We start from the raw sequence: 19,890 nt of genomic DNA on the forward strand, positions 1-19,890 counted from the left end.
AACTATAAAACATACCAAGATTTACTTGCTCTCTAATCTAAACTGTGCCACTCTTCTATTTGAGATGCGTTTGTATCACGGCAAAATTAAAAGAATAAATATCCTTTCAAGTATGAAAGGAACTGCTGGGGTTCGAATTAGACAATAATCATTAAGAGAGACTCCTGTTTGCAAAGACTGTTTCTGTGCTTATATTTATTTATTTGCATTCCCTGATCAGAATAATTCTAAGACTTTTGGACCATCCATCTGCACAGTATGTAGACATTTCAGTTAAGGAATGGATTACCTCTCATTCCAAGACTAGATACACTAACATGAATGTCACAGATGATGAAAGAAAAATAACTTTCTCTGGTTATATGCAAGTCTCCCACAGATAAACTGGACACCTTTTCAACTACGGACCTTCTCTGGAATGACAAAATACTTTCTGTCCCTTCTACTAATACGAGAGTCTAGGAAGGCAGAAGTCAAAACCCTCCACTCTTAATTCTTGTACTTCATGAAGAGCCAGGTGAATTCTAAGACTCTTCCTGCCACTTCCTGATCTCCCTCTTTGTCCCCCCGTTACAAACTGTGAAAAATACACAGTCAAGTCCTTTTTATTGCAGGCCCCCTTGATCCTTTTTTCCACAGGACGCTGACTCTCAAAAGGGTATCGTTCTCCAACTTGGCACAGGAATTTATCCTCAGGGGTCTGTTAATGGGAAGACAATCAGAAGAGAACTGGGATTGCAGTCACTGGGATTTGTCCCTAGCAGAACTGGCATACAGACCAAGTTGCTGAGAACAGGCAGCAAAACAACCAGGGGCATAGAAAGCCCAGATCAGCCAGGTGTAATGTTACTGGTCCTCAACATTGTGAACACTCCCCACTCTCTAATGAGGTGACAGTGCGATGACTCGACAGAGCTCTCAGGTCTCTATTTCCTGGCGTCAGTCTTCACAAAACTGGCCCAACTCATCTAATTCTTCTTGTATGCTATGTAACTAATGACTCCTTAGCAACACATTTGGGTTGTATTCAGTACGGGATGTTCTCAATGGGGAAATACCTGAAAGCATACTTTCCTGCCAGGACTGTCAAGGGTATAGTAAGAGCCAGTAATTTCTTAAGACACATTTGAAAGCTTACATACCAAAGTGTTTTTCTTAGCAAGCATAATTCACTCTTACTCAAAATTTTCTTAACAATGTCTCCAGGAAAATGCTTACTTTAGATGTGGATAACCAATATCTGCCCTTGTTTTCAACTTGCTCACCCTTGTTCTCTGAGCCATTGTCTAATCATAATTTCAAATTTGTCCAGGCTAAAGAACTTTTCTCCTGTCTCCAGCTAATTGTCTTCATTGACTAAAATGAAGCTGACATGCTTCTATATATTCATGAGCGTAACAGACAGCTGCACACTTTGGAGATAAGAGTTAACTCACTCAAAAGCTGAGGAAGAAAACCTTTCCAGCCTCTTTTAGTCCACAAATTTACCCCAACGGCAAAATAATTGTAGTGGAGTTCTACCTTCTTGAACACTGAGTATCCAGAATTAAAAAAAAGAGAACCTTTGGGTATTTTAATTGCTCTCCCATAAAAGGGAAAAAGGAAAAAATAAAAGACTGAAAATGTCAACCAAATAACTCATTGGAGTAACATAAATGTTTTATCTAAAGGGAAAGAAGAGGGAGATAAATTTTCAATGTCCTCTATTGCTTCTGCAAAAATGTTAAGGTGGTAGTGGATAAAATGGAAATCATAACCACTGGATCTACATAATCTGGTGGGAAGGTTTTAAAGATCTGGATAAATAAATACCAGTTAGATGAATCTGTGCTACCTCTAATACAGGAAGAAAGAGAAGTCATCCCTGATTTTTCTGGTTGGAAATAAAGTCAGGATCCAAAAAGAGTTACTTACCTGCAATTCTTTTTCACTGAAGGTAAATATTATATTAGAGCCACACTTTTGGAACTATCCTACTACACAGGAACTATATTCAAAATATTCCAAAACTGAATTTCCCAAATGACAAATTGCTTGACCAGCAGATGGCATGCTCCTACACATTCTTGAGGCATAATAGCCATCAGCATATTCAATGTTTCTTTTTTAAATCAGATTTTAAAGTTAAATAATTAGATTAAAAAGAAAAGTATGTTTTTCCCTCTAGCCAGGGAGGAAGGATGAATGTGTGGATCTATTATAACCATTACCTTCAGAGAAGAATTACAGGTAAATGTTTTTCTCTTCTTAACGACAAGTACAGTGGAATTATAATAGATCCACATTCTTGCGACTGAAAACTCCCGGAATGCATCTGTAAGAAATCAGTAAATAAAAAATGGAATATTAAGGGAAAAAAATGTATTTGATAATTAGTTAGAACTACATATATATATATATATAGATATATATCAGTCTAAAATCACAAACATGAGTAACATTATATATGGAGAAATAAATGCCTACCAAATAAAAAAGAAATCCTGTAAATCTTTGGGAATGAAGGACCGAACAATTCTGGATCTCATAATGAATTTTATACTCCTAATGTACCACATTTGGTTCAAAGCCATAGAAGACTCCAAATATTGGTATTTGGTAAGCACTTAAGTATTTTAAGAATTTTTGAAGCAGTTTTACAAGCATGTATGTTGTAGTTGCACTGAGGTGGTCTATTTTTTACAGAAACATACTTTCAGTAAGCTGAAGAATACTTTGAACGTCTTTTCAGCTACCAAATTAGAAAAATTAGAAGTATATAGCAATGGACTCAGTTCCACTCTAGTCTTAGACAAACAGAAGAAAACAACAGTAAAAACAGATAAGAAACTACTCCTATTCAGCTTCTGTGCTAGAAAGTTAACAGGCAAGGAATGAGATGCTTAAGTAGTGAGTTCCCAGGTACATATTCTAGAACTAGGTACATATTCTAGAACTATCACAATTTGATTAAAACTCCCTTCTATTATTAATAGCTATTGCTTTCTGAAGGTCAGCTAAGTATAAAAACTCAAGTTGTACACATTAGAAGTAAGGTTTTATCCCTCTTGTTTTTTTTGAAATGAATAAAATCTAATAAAATACATCAGAAAAGATGTTTACCTCCCTGGTCTTAACAGAATAAAGACTTTACTATTCATATTTTAACTTCAGTAGTTTAACAACACATCTATCTACTGATAGCCTGACTCTCCTGACATCATCTTCCTTGAATTTACATACCCATGCCCATCCAGTCTGATGTTTCCAACAAAGTCATACAGGTGTCGGTTTGGGCTCTCACATTCAATTCTGCCTGAAAGTCTCATCAAGCTTTCTATGTCCTTTATGTCTGCTGTTAGTGGCAAACCCTGTAAAAAAAATTCATTTGTCATGACATTAAAATCACTTTCCACTATATAATTCTATGTATTGTAAATCTGACAGGGATACTGGTTTTCCAGTCTTGCACTATGGTAGCAAAATGGGATTACTACACTTTGCTGTCATGCTACTGGATGTTACACACAGTGAAAAAGTCACTTTGGTATCTTAAACCAACATGAAGACAGGGGCATAACCAATCATATAGCTCAGCAAGAACACCCCTGCATAGAGACTGCTATTCCCTACCTACACCTGAAGGATAATACTGGCACCATCAGCTTTTTTCTGCAGGGCTGCTCCCTCACCTATCCTCTAAAAACAAAACCAATACCCAAACTACTAATATTTCTACCTATTTTCCCAAAGGAAAACCCTAACATAAAGCATAAAACATGGCTTAGGAGTAACCATTACCTCCTTCTACTTGATTAATTGAACAAAAACTTTAATGATGTCAATAATGCACAGCTTTTTATTCAAACTACTAAACTTTCAGTCTTCTAAAACAACCATTAATGTCATAAAATGTTTTTATAAGCAATAATAGATGAAAATAATATTAGTAATATTCTCAAAAAATTAAATTCCTACCTGTCGAATTTTTAAGTTTGTCTCACCATCTAAGTTAGATGTTTCGATGTAGCACATAGCCTGTGGTTCACTATTAAGAAAAAAAAAAATCCTTAATTTTAAATTATAATGTCAAAATCCATGAATTTCCTGCAATCTTTTAATACCTATTTATGCCATCAGGTTTTTCTTTCTCTTATCAGATCTCCAGAACTAGAACATTTACAGCCAAACCTGTGAACAACAGCACGTTACATTTTCAGAAAAGTTTGCCAAAACCTATTCTTAGATGAAACACTGCTAAAAATGCTGTACACAGCAGCAATTTTATGTGTTTTAACATGAGATTAATTAAGATACAGGCACAAGTATAGTGTGTTTGTAGTGCCTACTACTGTGGGCAGCAGTAGTTTAGATGTAAAAGTTTTCTTGTAAATGGTTCTCTTATAAAGAGAGTCTAAATTATGGATAACATCATACAGTTTTTTAAATATGTCCTCTATGCAATTTAAGAAGCTTTTTTACAAATTAAAAGTTTTAAGTTTATGTAGAACATTACTACTTGAATGGTTCATCTATTTGACACGTATTGATAAATGGCTGAATCCTTGCGTTTAATTTTTCCAATAAAATTTTTTGGCCTGGGACACAGCAGCGATTCCATACTTTGTAAAATACTTTTAGACTTTAAATCATATTACAATCATTACAGAACTAACAACTATGAAAAAAAAGAGATACAAAAGGACAAAATTACTTTTCTGCAAATAGTAAATAAGAACAGGTCTAACAGGTCAGGGTTTCTGAATTACTCCAGTCAGCTCCCATTTTCTGGGTATGAAGACAGAGCACCTATTACTTACAACTACAATAGAAAGAAGTTTTGATCCTGTAAAGGATCAAATGAGTCATAAAACCCCCTTACAACTTAAAAAAATAAAGGTTTACTCCTCTACACCACTTTAAAGCTTCTAATATTTTCCTTCTTTCTAGCATGAAATGCAAGCATCAAGTGCTTTTTAAAATTTTTTTTATTCATGAAACAGTGGCTACTGATAGGTGACTTAGTTTTAGATTGCAGGATGAAGTTATTATTCTAACCCAATTTTGTAAAGCAAAAGCATTAAAATGTGATAAATCATTATCATAAATTGCTTTCAGGCTACCGTTTTCTTGGCAAAACTTTTCTAAAAACATAAATAACTTCTATTTAGACTGTTTGGATGGAATCACCTGTACAAAACATTACAATTCTAGCATTTTTATCAGTTAATAAAAAACAAATAATATTTTTTGTGAAGCACTTGTAAAAGACTAAGGCAGCAAAGACATCTGAATTGCAACACATGCTTAATTGTAATTACTGTAGCAGATAGCAGTGACCTCTGAAGTAAGTTACAGATAGATCAAGGCAGGCCCATTGATTTGTTAGGGAAAAACAAAGTGCGGTAACAGTGCAGACAGCAGCATAAAGCTTACGTGTCTAAGAAACATGCATTTTGTCACAATACACAAGAACAGCGCTGCTTTTGCCACTGCATGCAGCAGAGACTGTGCAACATCCAAGTTTGTGCAGAGGGTCCTCTACCAGTCCTACCAACATGAAACTATATTCTTTGCTGAAAACAGTGGGTTGGTATAAACATGTATCTTCTTCTTAATTTGCTCTAAGGAATTAAACACATATTTATACTGGAGTTTTACTGTGTGTTTATATAATGACAACTTGTCTGATAAAATTTCACGAGGATAGTGTAAAAACAAAGAGGACAAAGAAATTTTCATTTCTTGGAGTGTTATCACGTATTTACACTTTTATAATCTGTACTTTTATCAAAGGAACCCCTTCTAATTTACATGTGTGGGTTTTGTTGAAGAAAGGTGAACAGCAAAGCAAAGACTGTCAGCATAGCAGTGTTCTTCATATTTGGTATATGAGGACCCACATACACGTATCCTGTGCAACTAGTTTATTCTAACCTTGATGACAGACTGATGAGATCAGCTGGGAGATGTTCCCCATTGGTCACTTTCACTACTTCCCCTACTGCCACCTACACATCCCAGTTTGAAAATGATTAGAACAGAAAAATAAGTGACAGGAAAAAAAAAAACCAACAAACCAAAACAAATGGACAAAGACAAAAAGACAGAGTTTGAAATTATTATACAAACAATACATGTTAATTAAAATGTCTGATGGCAATTTTTTCAAAATCTATTTTAATCAGGTCAGAAAGAAAAGAGCTAGGTTATTTTCATTCTTACTCAAGTGGATCGTTTTACTTTAAGGCACCAATTTTAAGCTGCAGAATACGTTGACGTTGTACAGGAAAAATAAAAAGTGTTAACACTTACTTCTCAACTGACAAAGTTTCTAGCCACTCTGTACATGAATTACAAAAATAAAAGCCCAACAAAAATTTTCCACCAATCTTTCTGAAAAGTCAGGTGACAAGAACCTTTTCCTATGTAGACATGCTGAAAATTATTTTGTATTTTGTTTCAGCTCTAAATTTCTATATACACTGAACTAGGAAGAACCAAATGGAATTAAATCTCAGATGTTTGTGTCCTTCTCACTGCAAGAGATTATAGTTTCCAAAAATAATGAAGATCCTCTTTTTCTCCAGAAACTGCAACTGCTGGTAAAAAGAACCAAATATTGTTAGTGTGAATTAAAACCAGGCCCACAGGCTCACATTGCTATTGAAAACTAAAATGTTAACTGGGCATCAGTGAACACCTGGAAAGCAAAAATCAATGAGACTGTCTTCCTGGAGAATGCAAGATACATGGAGATGAGAGGTAGAGAAGGAAAGCACTTGCTAGTATGCAGGCAGAATTAGAAGTAATGCAGTAACAACAGGTTCTCTCCTGTTAGGAGGGATGCAACAGGACACTAGTAATACAGTTAAGAGGGAAGTTTTATCTGGAAGAAATGCCTGGACTGGGGCCAGAAAAGCAATCGTGATTCAAGAAGTCCCCTTTGCAAATTGAACCCTAGATGAAAACTCGACAGGAAAATTCAAGGTGAGTAATGGTTATAGTTGGGACAGTGTGTTCTGACAAGGGCTGTAAAGTGAGGCTAAACAAAGAAGTAACAACAGTTCCACTGAGTCCAGTAGCAGCTCACTATTATTTCAATTTATCAACATGTGATGTAGGATACCTACAGGGGGCACAAGGCTCAGAAAGAAGGCTTTGCAGGCTGTTGGTATTTTTGCGTGGAAACTACGACTGGAGAACACTGTGATGCAAGAATCCTCTAAATCCACAAGGGCAAAACAGTAACGACATCTAGGCAAAGACTCAAATCAGGAGCCTACTCAGGAAGATTATAAAGAAGCTGCTCTGAGAGGATGTAATCTGTTTTGCCTACACAACACTAGGGTTAGTGTGACAGAAACTATTATCATGCCAATAGAACAAGTGTTCTTGTTGCATGGTGTATTGCCTATGAAGATCTTGGTGGAGAAACACCAATAAAATTTATAAACGCTTCTAAAAGTGCAGAAGTAAAAGGTTTATAGAGGACATTCAATACAAAAAACAGCTAAGATACAACAAACATTAGCACTAAAGACAGACTGTGGGGAAAATTTACAGTATTATCTGGCAACTACTTTACACAATAATAATTTAGTAGAAGTGTTTCAGAAACTGCTACACTTAATTTTAAGATATAATGGAAGATGGAATAAACAATGTACCAGTCTATACCACTGTCTGTCACAGAAATGCCTAAGATCCTAATCTTATTAATTGTATGTTTGAGTGGATTAATTGATTTCAGTGGGATCACAGAGGGTTTATACCTAACAATGATGTTTCCACTTGTGCCAGAAAAAAAAAAAGAAATTGCATTGTGAACATACATTAATAAATCAAAATAAAATTAATCATATTTAAATAATCTTAAATTTTAAAATTCTTATAATACGTTGTCTATTGACCTGATCAAATAGATGTTGAAAAATGTGCATCTTCCACATGATGTGGATTTCTTAAATAAAACTGTCCAAGGAAATGATGATAAACAACCTCTGATTGTTCACATAAAAAAAGTCACTGCATTATATGCTATAAATTAACTCTTGCTTTCAGTGCCAAAATTATTCGTATTTATTAGAGAATGAAGTGAATGTTCAGCTTATAAAGACAGTGCTGATTTGATGGTTCACATCTTATGTTCACTTTTTTTTCCTGATTCAACCATCAGACTGGCAACTATATCCATTAAAAACCATTTCTGTTCCCTGTAATATACCCAGTTCAATTTATTTATAGGATGCAATTCATTAGGTACATATCAAAAAACCAACCTGGTTAAATATGGCAGTTGAGGTCAAATTTTTAGACATAGAATCAGCCTTTTTTTTGTATTGTATCCAACAACAAAATAACATACCAAGTTTTTCTTAGGGTTAAATTGAACACCAGTGTAATTTTAAAACTAACTGCCACAGTTTAAAGAAACACTGCCTTAAATGATAAATGCCTGAATGAACAAAAGACCACACTTCGGAACAGCAGCATTTTTGTTTATTCCTTATTTCCTTGGAGCAATCACAAATAAATAAATAAATAAATGCAGGGTAGAGAAACCAGCCTCTACACTATAAGCATCAGTGGGCATCTCTACCTTGATGAGAGCAGTACAGTGTCAGCAGGTATATACTCTTTGCCTTTTATTATAACTACATCTCCAACATCTACCTGAAAGAAAACTGGGAATCGGTTAATGGTCTCAGACAAAATATGTTATCCCTTTGTTTTATGCACAGTAAATATTTACCTGCTGAATTTACTAGAAAGACAGTTAGAAACTCACACACTTAGAGAAGCCTATAGGTATTAGGTGCTAAAAGGTCACTGGAATTCTTTGGAAATCTGAATAGGCCTAATCCTGACCTTCTCTAATGCAGTTCTTTACTTTTGCTAGTTATTGTAAAATACTTTATTGGACGACTGAAACTGAGTTAAAAAAGAAATTAATCTCCCCTAAGATCACAGTTCTGTTGCATCGTGCTATATACCTTATTCTTGCTTCTCCAAAGGTATAAACCAATTTCATCTGAACCTTGCCTCCAAATTACTGTGGGTCAAATTTTGTTCAGGCTTTCAGGTACGGAAACCAGTAAAGCTACGGGATTAGGTAAAACAGCATAACATTTAGTTCTTGAAAGTTACCTTTAACAGTCCCTTCCTAATTGATACTGCATAACAACCTTTAAAGTTCTCGTGGTTAAGCCAAAGAGGTTCAGGAAATATATAAAGTCAGTTTCCAGAAAGAAGTCTCTGCCTTGGCACAGCAAATAATACTTAGGAACTGTATAGTTTTGCCATATACGAATACTCCCAAGTCAATCATATTATTAAAGTTATTTTTCACTGAATTTAAAGACTACCATTTAATGTCAGTTTTGCTTGACTAATGCCACCAAAACTGACTTGACTTAAAAGTAGATTTTAAGAGACAAGTATTAACAAACAAAAAATAAAATATAAAAGATTATACATTTCCCATCATACCAGGTAATTCTTTTCAATCACAATTATTTGGAGAAATAAAGCAAATATTAAATCTGCATTATGCTCTAAAAGTCACCAATATAAACACACACCTTTTCCCAGTGGACAATCTCCCATGCACCATTTCGTAGTACTGGGGAAAAAAAAAAAACAACAAGAAAAAGAGTTTTCCAGTTGTACAATCTAACTGCAGTATATAGGTATGTGTTAGATTCCTTAGGAAAAGCCATACAGAGCCAGCTCATTTACACAATATTTTACAGCATGCTTGTTTCTATGAATTCAGGTCAAGCACTTCAATTATACAGCACATACTCTGTGTAACAGGTTTTGTACTACAGAATCTTATTACAAAGCCAATCAGAACATTTTACAGAGTTTGAGAACCAATTAAATCTGATATAGATTGTATAACAATGTGGTACCTTCTAAAATAAATGAGTAATTGAAATAAAAGGTTCCAAAATAAAAAAGATTAAATTGGAGGTGTGTGCGTGTGAATTCAGTAATTTTTTCTCACTTCAAATACTGATGAGGTTCATACAGAAAAAAGATTCATAAAAAGTCACCAGCAAGTTTGTGATTCAGCTGTTCTTATTGACATAACTGCAATGATCCCAAGGTTCTCTCATATCTCCATTAACACACTGGAAATCCCCAAAATTCAGCCTGTGCCATTTAGCATGAGATTTAGTATAGATTTTCTCCATCAGTAGCAATTAATATTGCAAGCATGCACCGCTACTCTAGTATTAAGTATTGCTACTAAGATACAAAACCCATGCCTTGTTGGCCAGTTAATTGCCAAGATTAAGTGTTTTCACTTAATTCAAGTGTTCTCAGGGGATAATTAAGGTGAATTTTCTTTATTAGCATCAGTTACCAAACTACTGAAGATTGACATGCAGAAATAAAATTAAATTAAAAGAAATAGTTTGCTGTGACTCAGTACTTAGCTCCATGAGATTGTTCTCTTTCACTGTGTCTCCCAGCTTTCAAACCATCAGGATGCTTATCTGAAGTACCTGATTGGGATCCCACTCTTATGCAAGCACGTGCTGATTTCAAAAAAGTGCATCAAATTCTGGGAACACATATGGCCTTTACATCTAAGTCTTCCTTGGGGTTCTGTCCAGACTGATCCCTCTTCTCATACATCTCAGTGATTTCTGCGAGTCATTATTTAACCTGCTTAATAATTCTTTAGGAAGAGAGAAATTCTCTTACCCTTCCTTCCTCCACATTTATTAGTGCTGACATGCCAGGGCAATGGTAAATGGAGAAGTCTGCCCTTCAGACAGCAAGCAAGATATTTTAATGACTGTCTCACGAATCAGATGATCATTACACAGAATTTATTTTGACAAACCATTTCCCTTCACTGGTATAACTACAGATCCAGAGTGAGGACTGGTTGTAATACTGTCCTAAGGAACCCAAGACATTTGCTAACTGTGTCACCAAGTACCTAATTCCATCCCCTTGCATTAGCAATACTGTTTGTAGGGCCACTGTATCAACCAGATGAAAGAACTGATGAGAACTGAAAATTCTCAGGCTGCAGAAGCATTTGCAGTGCTGAAATACATCCCAAGGCTGTTTCACATGCAGCCAAGCTGACCTGACACAGTATTACCCCTGCAAAGGGAAGGTCCTGCTCTGCCCTTGTCCCCACTGCTGCCTCTGGTGTTTGTTGGGCCCTCTGATGAGCCAGTTTAACCCACTAAATGGAAGGTCAGCTTTTCTTTCTGGATTTGTTTCCTGATGGTTTAGCTGGTTAAAACCAGCTCACAGATGACAACTCAGACTCATGAAAACACGCTGAGACACCTGAAATTCCAAATTTTGAGGTAATCTACATAAGCAATTTCCCACTCAATTACCTGTCAACACTTCAGTTACATTACTACTATTGGCAAAGAATTCAAAAAACAATCCCCCCAAACCCACAATTAATAGGCTTAAAAAATTTCTCACCTTGAATTTGTTTCTTGTTCACCGCATTATCAGCTTTATGCCTTTTCTAAATTAAAAATGCACAGTGGTTAAAGACTTCTGTTGACATGATAAATCTTTCACACTTATGATAACGCACACATGTATTACCCCCTCACACTCTTCAATTCAATGAACTGATTTAAAAAAACATTTTAAACAGGACTATGGATTACTCGCATAGTTACGATCACCAGCAAAGTCACACCCAGTTCCAGGCTAATCATGTGGTACTAGAAAGTCATCTCACGTGGCCAACTGCAATTTAAAGAAGTTCCTTATATAAGGAAGCAGGGTATCTGTGTACCATAACTTTGTCCTTTCCTGGAACTGGGTGATGATTCTACTAGAGCAATCATGGAACTTTTCCTCATAAAAGTGTCTCATACAGATCTGAAGTCAAGCAACGACTGTACAAACATACTACTTCACTTCCACACAAGTGCCTGTAGACTTCAGCAACAGTAACGAAGACAAACAGAAACAAAATTCATCACCCCCTACCCTCCACCCTGAACAGGCCACGATGTCCCTCAATTCTAATATAGCTGTGAGAAACCTTTTGACAGAAATCTTTTGATGCAGCTACGAGCCACCAGCATTTTCAAGGTACAATCAAACTCAGCTACAAAAGGCTTAGGAGACTACTGTTTAAACACAGTATTTAAGAGTAATTAATTCAGTTCTTCCTGAACAAGAACATGACTTGGAAAATTAACTTAAATAGAACTAACTGTTTTAGGTAATCTTTTTGAATAAGGCTACAGAATTCATGCCTTTGTAATACAAAGAAAATCAGAAGCAATCTTGTAAATTGAAAGAAAAAAAATAAGTCAAGCTATGTAAGAGATTTATTTCTAATAAAATACTGGTATGACTTTGAGCTTGCAGCTCTTAAAAGGCCACCTGATTACTTTCCAAAGACTTAGTTATTATTTTTTACTAGATTTTCACAGATTATCAGCAAATTCTCCTTTCAAAAAGATGGCTTATTTTACAGTTAGATATCCTTTGATCAGTGGGAAGGTATAATACCTTGACCAAAGCAAGTGTTTATCTGCACACAGGGAGAATTTCCTCCAGCTCAAAAAGTAACAGTTCAATGTCAGTTGCTTTCTGAGATATGATGGGTGAAAATCATTGGGAACAGCTGATAATCTAGTCTGCATGTCACAAATTTTGCTAGCACTTTTGAAGCATATATGGAAAACACATGCTGCTTATGCACAATGTCTTATGCTAACATCTTCTGCTTGGGATTTCATTCCAGAAAAAGAAGCATTTGGTTCTTGAGCTAAAGTATTATTCTGGCAAGTATATTTATTGATATCCATATATAAGGTTCCCATTCAAAAGTGGATTAATCTTGTTTCGATATTAGATGAAGAATAACCATTCCTGGAGATCTTAGATATGCCACTGTGTAAAGAAACTAAGACATAATGAGAATTTAAGTTTAAGTGAAAGCACACTGAATATTTTACTATGTAGCAAGTGGTCAGCTTTCCCAGGAAAAAAGGTACAGTTGTCAGTCAGCCAAATATTCCTGCATGATATAAGCAGCAGGCAACATTGAATTTCATACCTGTTTGACTACAAAGCAATTTGTTTTATTTGGACTATCGTCGGCTGTGCAAGTGAGAAATGAATCAAGTTACCACCAGCTATATATATAAACACACGCAGAGCCTTCAAATTAGCACCTATATCAGTTCCTTCATCTCAATTTAGTTTCAAGTAAGTACAGCAGGAATTAACTACATGCTGAGGCAATAAACTTACAGAAAGAAAAATCATATCTGAATTGCCTTTAGGTATCTCTGTAATATTTGGTAATAAGGATATTACTGTTTTAGCTGATACATGCAAAAAACATGAGACCTGTTCCCTGTCTTACCCCCTGCCCCCAAACTGTGCACTTCAAGTTGCAAAGAGCAAATGGTAGGAACAAATGACACAAAAGAAAGGCAAGTGGATGAGATAATTTTAAAAAGGACACTTTGTACAGTAGCAGCAGCCTCAGTTTTATATCTGCCTAGACACCGACAGATGGTGTAAGTCTGTAAGCATTAACAGCAGAATGGTTAAAAATATCTGAAAGAACGTGAATTGATTTTATGGCTCTTTTTAAAAGAGATTTTGTTTATGTACAGGGAAAGCAACAAAGACATTTAAGGAGAAGCTGAGTATCAGGCAGCAAATACTAGAAATGCAAAATAAAACAAAAACATTGAACGGAAACATCATTGCCTCTTGCAGGACCACTCTGTGGCCCTCGAGCTTCATACAATCCAGAGTGCCAATACATCTTGCCAACCATCCACTCACAGAGGTAACTGAGAAGACGGCTGAGTTGACTGTATCAGCAAGAAAGGCAGCACATCACCAGTCACCCTCCATTTCAGAGCTTCTTTGCAGCTCACCACTCTTCCTCTTGATCATTTGTGCAGTTTCTGTACATAGACAGTAATTCTGCTCAAACACAACAAATCTGATGCTCCCAGGAAGCATACTATTTGTGTGAAGGGAAAGACTATACTACCTACAATCCTTGCCAAAAAGCAGAACAGCCCACAATATAAAAAAATGGGAACACTACTCCTCTAGCAGACAAGGCACTCTGCCACATTATGATGTATCTAACTTCTTGTTCTCCACACAGCATATCTGCAGAACTAGAACAGAATAGGAACAGATGAAGAAATTCTTGGCATCTAGAGTGATGTGGGTAAATCATCAAGACTAATTCCTTAGATACAAAAGACATTGACTGAAAGACTCAACTATGCCATGCAAATTAGAGAGATGGGATCTACCATACGCTTTCAGTGAGGAGCAGGCAGGGAGGTACCCAGAAAACCCCAGTATCTTTCGTAGGAAGTGTAACAGAGCCCAGAATTCCCTTCCCTACCCATAAAATATAAGAAGTCAGAATGGACACTTCCACCATAACAATATCCCAGCTCTTTTAAATTTTTCATTCAGCGCATGAAGGAAGAAAGCATAATAACCACTATCACAAACACTGACTGGAGAGCACCAAGGAAAGCCTGGCATAGGTGGGAGCACCTGCCCAAGGACAGATGTTCCATGTCTGTTCCTGGCCATCACATGTCAGCATATCACACTTAGCACCAAGAGATGAAAGACTAATAGTAAATCACACTGGGCTCGAACAATGGGAAAAACTGCAAAAGGCCTATTCCCCTTGCTGTCTACAAAACCATGCAAAATCACAACAGTGAAACCAAGGACTTCATGAATGTGACTTTAGAAATAGAAGAGATTCATCAGATATGTGGACCTGGATTTTACAACTGGAGAAAATCCATTTTTAAAACTTTAAAAATGGCACATCAATGACCTGCACTCATTCATCTGAAATTTATTAAACAAAATAAATTACTATTCTAAACATACTAAAAGTGTCACATTATAATTCCAGTAGAGAGTTAAAAGACATTTTTTAGAAAGGTTCAGGAATTACTTGGGTGTGAAACAAAAATCCATCCAGTTTCAGGTATGGAGGTATTTTATAAAATGTTAGTCTAGTATATAATTCACAGATTGATCTTAAATCTATCTCAAGTATAATTAGTCGGAGTGAAGGACTCTGCTCCTGCTCATGAAGAAAAAAAAAAATATTTTAACCAAATACATATTTATAGGTTATTCGGTTTTGAAATAGATTCCACTTGAGATGAATTCAATAGCTTCCAAAGTCTTCTTTTAGAGAAGCCCTTATCTGAGAAAATTGATAATATTCTGGACCTGACTGGGTTCTGTGGACTCTTTAGCTCCAGTTTACACTTTAAAAATATGCTTGTACTTCACTACTGAGAACTAGTACAATCTATATAATTGTACTATTTTTCTATGCTAGAAACAATCTATACAATAAATGTAACAGATAACTGTTTTGCCATATTATTGTCACTTGTATATAAACAAACTTCAAATCGTAACATCATATTCTAAAGATTTCATCTTCTGAAAGCATCCAGAAGGCAAGAATGGTTCAGTACCGAATTCTTCAACAATTTTTTTGTAATATAATTTATGAAAAATTTGAAAGCTATTTACAAAATATTGCTATAGAATACTTACAATATCTTCTATTATCTCCTTCACTGCAGCTACAGCTAAAATAAATAAGAGAGGGACCAATGTTGTGTAACGGCCTGTTGGTGATACATCTGGTATTTGCTATTAAAAAACAAAAAGAGAGAAAAAATTTGTTTGCATTGCTGGTTGGAAACATATTTTTAATACAAGAAGCAGTACTTTCTGTGCAAAAACAGACAAGGCAACTGGATTCACTATTAAATATGGTGCTGATTATTTCCAAGAGAAGGTTATTGTCTTCAGTTCAAAAGCAGCTGATACAATAAACCATCTGCATTTTAAACAGCACAGTATTCAGTGGCATTACTTTCAGAGGTTTTAGTGTTTGGAGAATATTCACCTTCCTTTTCTGTGTTTCTGATTACATTCAAATACAATTAATTTTTTTGAGTTTAGACTTTTGTTAGAGTGGACACAAGTCCAAGGTATTTTTACTTCCTTTCAGTTTTAACATCTAAGATATATTTTGTATTACACTAGTTATTATTTGACAAATTTCAAATAGCTGTCTTCTGCCAGACTATTTTAAGAAACCCATTTTTGCTAAGCAGGTATGGGCCCAGATGATGCAAGCAAATGTGTATGTGAAGTAAATGCTGAGAAGATGCACCTACTTATGTGATATATGCGGATAGTTATCCATAATTATCTTTATATTGACTAGAGTTCTTAATGGCAACATTGATTGGTGAGAGGATTGCTGCCTTAACAGACTTAAAATAGGCAATGCGGCACATATGACTACAATGAGATCTCTGCAAGAAGAGAGTACACTAATAAGTGGTGCCTCAATGTAGTTAGAAGACATCCTCAATTTACCATAAGGTGTTTTGAAAAACAGCCAATGTTAGTTATGAATTCTACAAATTTCTTTTTGCTACCATCATATTGTGCTTCTGGAAGAAAACAGGATGATATGTACATATGCTATGTTTCTTGGAGTAAGACCTATATAGATCTATTTTCCATGTTACTCTAGACCACATTTTTCAAGCAATTAAATGGAAACCAGGCAAAAAGTTACTGTTGGGCAAGCACCTATGTGTTGGCTACAAAGGAAAGGGATCTACCACTTCAGCTACTCCTACCCTTTCATTCCTCCCTATGCATATGCCCAAACTCCCCCATTCCAATTACGTATTATTTTCCAGGTAAAATATGAAAGCAAAAGGAGCACCACCCTGTTCCCTGGTTCCATTACCCCGTATTTCTTACTCCTGCCAGTACAGTCTCATTGATAGCCTGATAGGAGATGGTGGGCTTGTAAGTCCTAACCTTTCACCTCCTCACCTTCCAACTCCTCACCGTGCACACACCTGCCAGCCTGTCATGAGTCATGCTAAGCCTCAAACAGCTTCTGAAGCCTCATACTCTGTGCTACTAGCTTGATGTACACAGTGGGACAAGAAAAGCTGCTGGACCACTGGATTAGCTTGAGATGCCAGATGGGGTCAAAAGGATGTTTATTTACAAGCCACATGTTTGCAGGCAGACAACCTAATGAAATCCTGAACTTCAGAATTCTTTTTTACCCTCTAGAAAACAGTGTAAGCTACCTGTGCAGATGTATCCTAAGAATATGTTCCAAGCACTTATAGCAGAAGCGAAGAAACCTGAGTAAACACAGAGGAATCAACTCTCACTTGCTGAAACATCTGAAGTGAGGGAGGAAAAGCTACACATGGCAGTATATGTGCCAGTATTTTAGTAATTTTTGTTTGGTATGTCAATTCCTAACACAATGACTTCCACAACAGACACATCAACACCTTCTAAAAATGCACTAGAAATTATGCAGAAAAAGTGTTTTTATCAAATATGATTGGAATACAGAACTAGTCAATGGTAATTATCACCGCACCTGTCCACAGTTCAATGTTCATTCACCATCAGCTGTTGCATTCATAGAATAGTATACAGAAAACCTAGAATCTGTTTTATAAACTTGAACTACTGCAAAATTAAAATATTCTGATATATCTGCAAAACATTTTGTACTTCTTAAAAAAAGCCTCAGTAAGCTGGGTCAGGGATAGCCCTTTACAAACATACTGAATAAAGCTACAGTGGTGGTATAGAAAAGATTGTTCTTTCTTCTTAACCAGCACAGTTAATCAGCTGGGATATGGGAAATAGCTGCTATAGTACTGGACTCCACTGCTTTTTCTTCATCTAGGCTCAACTTCAATTCTAATCAGCTTCACTCTAAGCTTAAGTAATCACTTCTCCTCAATTGCAATTCCTGCACCTCATAACAGACTACAGGACTAAAGTTTATGAAGTTCAGCTTTTTAGCCAGTACTACTCATTACAAGAAATGCCAACTGCACGTAACATTTTCTGTGTAAGCCAGATATTTTTAAATTCAATTCCTCTGTCACAACAGTCTTTTTCACCTGTCAATATTTCAGCAATACTTAACCTCTTTTACACAAAAATGTTTGTGTGTATTTTGTTATCTCCAATGAGTAAAAAACCCACAAAACCAAACATTTATTAAAGGCACACCGACACAACACAGCTATTCTGAAGGCTAACTAGCTTGGAAAGAACGGTACAGCCACCTCAGTATCTCTGCAGAACACTTGTCTGTGGTATAAATACTCTCCCAAGTTTCAAACATGAGCATCTTATTGTTGATCTTACCTGGAGTAATGCAATAAAAAGAAAAAATGCATTAGCAGCTCTTCTGAACTGGGAATAAAGGAACCTTGGCAGGAATGTGATTATGTTGTACTTTGCAGTGCTGAGAAAGAGAGAAAAAAACATGCGCTATTATTACAGTGCAAAAAATTCTTCAAATGTATTATCTCCCTCTCGAGTTACACAAGCTTTCAAATAGGACGTTTTGTGATTTGTGTGCTAGCAAACAGATTTCTTTTAGCTAAAAGAGAAACCAAAAGACTTGTACAGAGACCATGTCCATGCACCAGCTAACCCAGGGAGCACCTGCCACCCATAGGGACTGTCACCAGCTTCCATGGTGAGGCAAGACTTTCCCTCATCACCTCTGCCTGCTCTGCGGGAAGCACTCAAGTTCTGCTGCTGCTCAATTACAGGTGATGAGGAGAAGAAAAAAATAAAGCAAAGGTAGCAGGCAAGCAGTTACACCACTGCTGTTGAGGAAGCAGGTTGAAGTCCCAGGCCTGCAGCTCTCAGGCCCAGTCAAGTACCCTACCCTGCAAGCTACAGCCTACACTGGGCAGGTAACGCTGCACAACGGCTCCAGTTAGGACAAAAGTCTTGGAGAAAGAGGTATGACATTGTGCATAATGAGGAGGGTGCTAAATCAGGACTTGAGGAGCTGTGGAGCTTCTGCGCTGCATGTGAGTTTGCACGATTCAATGCAAAAAAACCTAACAGGATCAACTGAATAGAAATGGTGCATTTAAGTAATAATTAAAATTATGAAAATCTATTAAAAGGTAAAAACCTACACCCCTTCACTAAATGGAAAGTTTACTTTTTTATTTTTAACTGATAAATACTGGATATTAAGTGTAGTTTTGCTAGGCGGGAGGAACAGGACAGAGTTTATCCTAGCATAATAATCACTGCTAAGCCATCATCACAAAATGTTTGACTTCCCACCTCTCTGTCAGCCTTCTGTTTAAGAACAGAAGGCTACTATATAAGGTTCTAAAACAATAACGGTGAAAATAATCATGCCAGAAACTTACAAGCAAAAGTCTTGTAAGAGTATTTTAAACCCCTTTTAAAGTTAGTAATATTTGACTGTTTTATGCAAAGTCAAAGTAATATAAAGAGGGAATGAACGTATCCTGGGAAAAACTCAACATTGTCAAGAAAACAAAGCAAAAGACAGAAAAGACAAGTTGCATACACAAAGAAAAAGCATTATAAAGTTTCTCAGGTTCATGGAAAAACCTCACCACATTATTCTCCATGCCCGTAAAATTTCTGCATATTATCAAAGGTAACTTCAAAAACCACACCTACTTGGGACAGAGGTATCTTTGCCTTCAATTACTTTGAATTTTAACAACAGAACTGAGGATGTTACCAGATGATCTAAACATACATTACTTCTGGGTATTTAGTGTCTGACTTAAAATTCAATAAAAACAACCAACCAACCACAACATGAATCATCAGCAGAATCCTAAAGACTGAACTTAAAATTCAAAACTAGTTTCATAAGCAACCACAGCATCTTTGTAACTGGCTAAATGAAAAAGACAAAGAGTTTCCAAAGCACAAACTATGCCATGCTCAAGTAAAGTACACCTGCATTGACAACCAGCTACCAGAAATAAATTAAAAGATGAACTGAACTTA

General features: G+C 36.1%; 1 protein-coding gene across 4 annotated transcripts in view; it reads right to left on the reverse strand.

The window, feature by feature from the left end:
* Positions 1-19,890, reverse strand: part of ATP8A1 (ATPase phospholipid transporting 8A1) — a 118,072-nt gene that overhangs the window by 87,042 nt on the left and 11,140 nt on the right. For 2 of the 4 annotated variants that reach the window (XM_040594814.1, XM_040594833.1), the window contains exons 3-9: positions 18,238-18,337; positions 15,574-15,672; positions 11,449-11,494; positions 9,564-9,604; positions 8,582-8,655; positions 3,958-4,027; positions 3,223-3,350 (exon numbers count right to left, since the gene is read on the reverse strand). In XM_040594814.1, coding sequence (XP_040450748.1) covers positions 3,223-3,350; positions 3,958-4,027; positions 8,582-8,655; positions 9,564-9,604; positions 11,449-11,494; positions 15,574-15,672; positions 18,238-18,337 — 558 coding nt within the window. Of the gene's footprint in view, positions 1-3,222; positions 3,351-3,957; positions 4,028-5,916; positions 5,991-8,581; positions 8,656-9,563; positions 9,605-11,448; positions 11,495-15,573; positions 15,673-18,237; positions 18,338-19,890 lie in introns of those variants that run through there. The other 2 variants (XM_040594824.1, XM_040594841.1) reach the window with 2 other exon arrangements.

This window comes from Falco naumanni, chromosome 1, assembly GCF_017639655.2.
Source record: "Falco naumanni isolate bFalNau1 chromosome 1, bFalNau1.pat, whole genome shotgun sequence".
NCBI classification, from domain to species: domain Eukaryota; kingdom Metazoa; phylum Chordata; class Aves; order Falconiformes; family Falconidae; genus Falco; species Falco naumanni.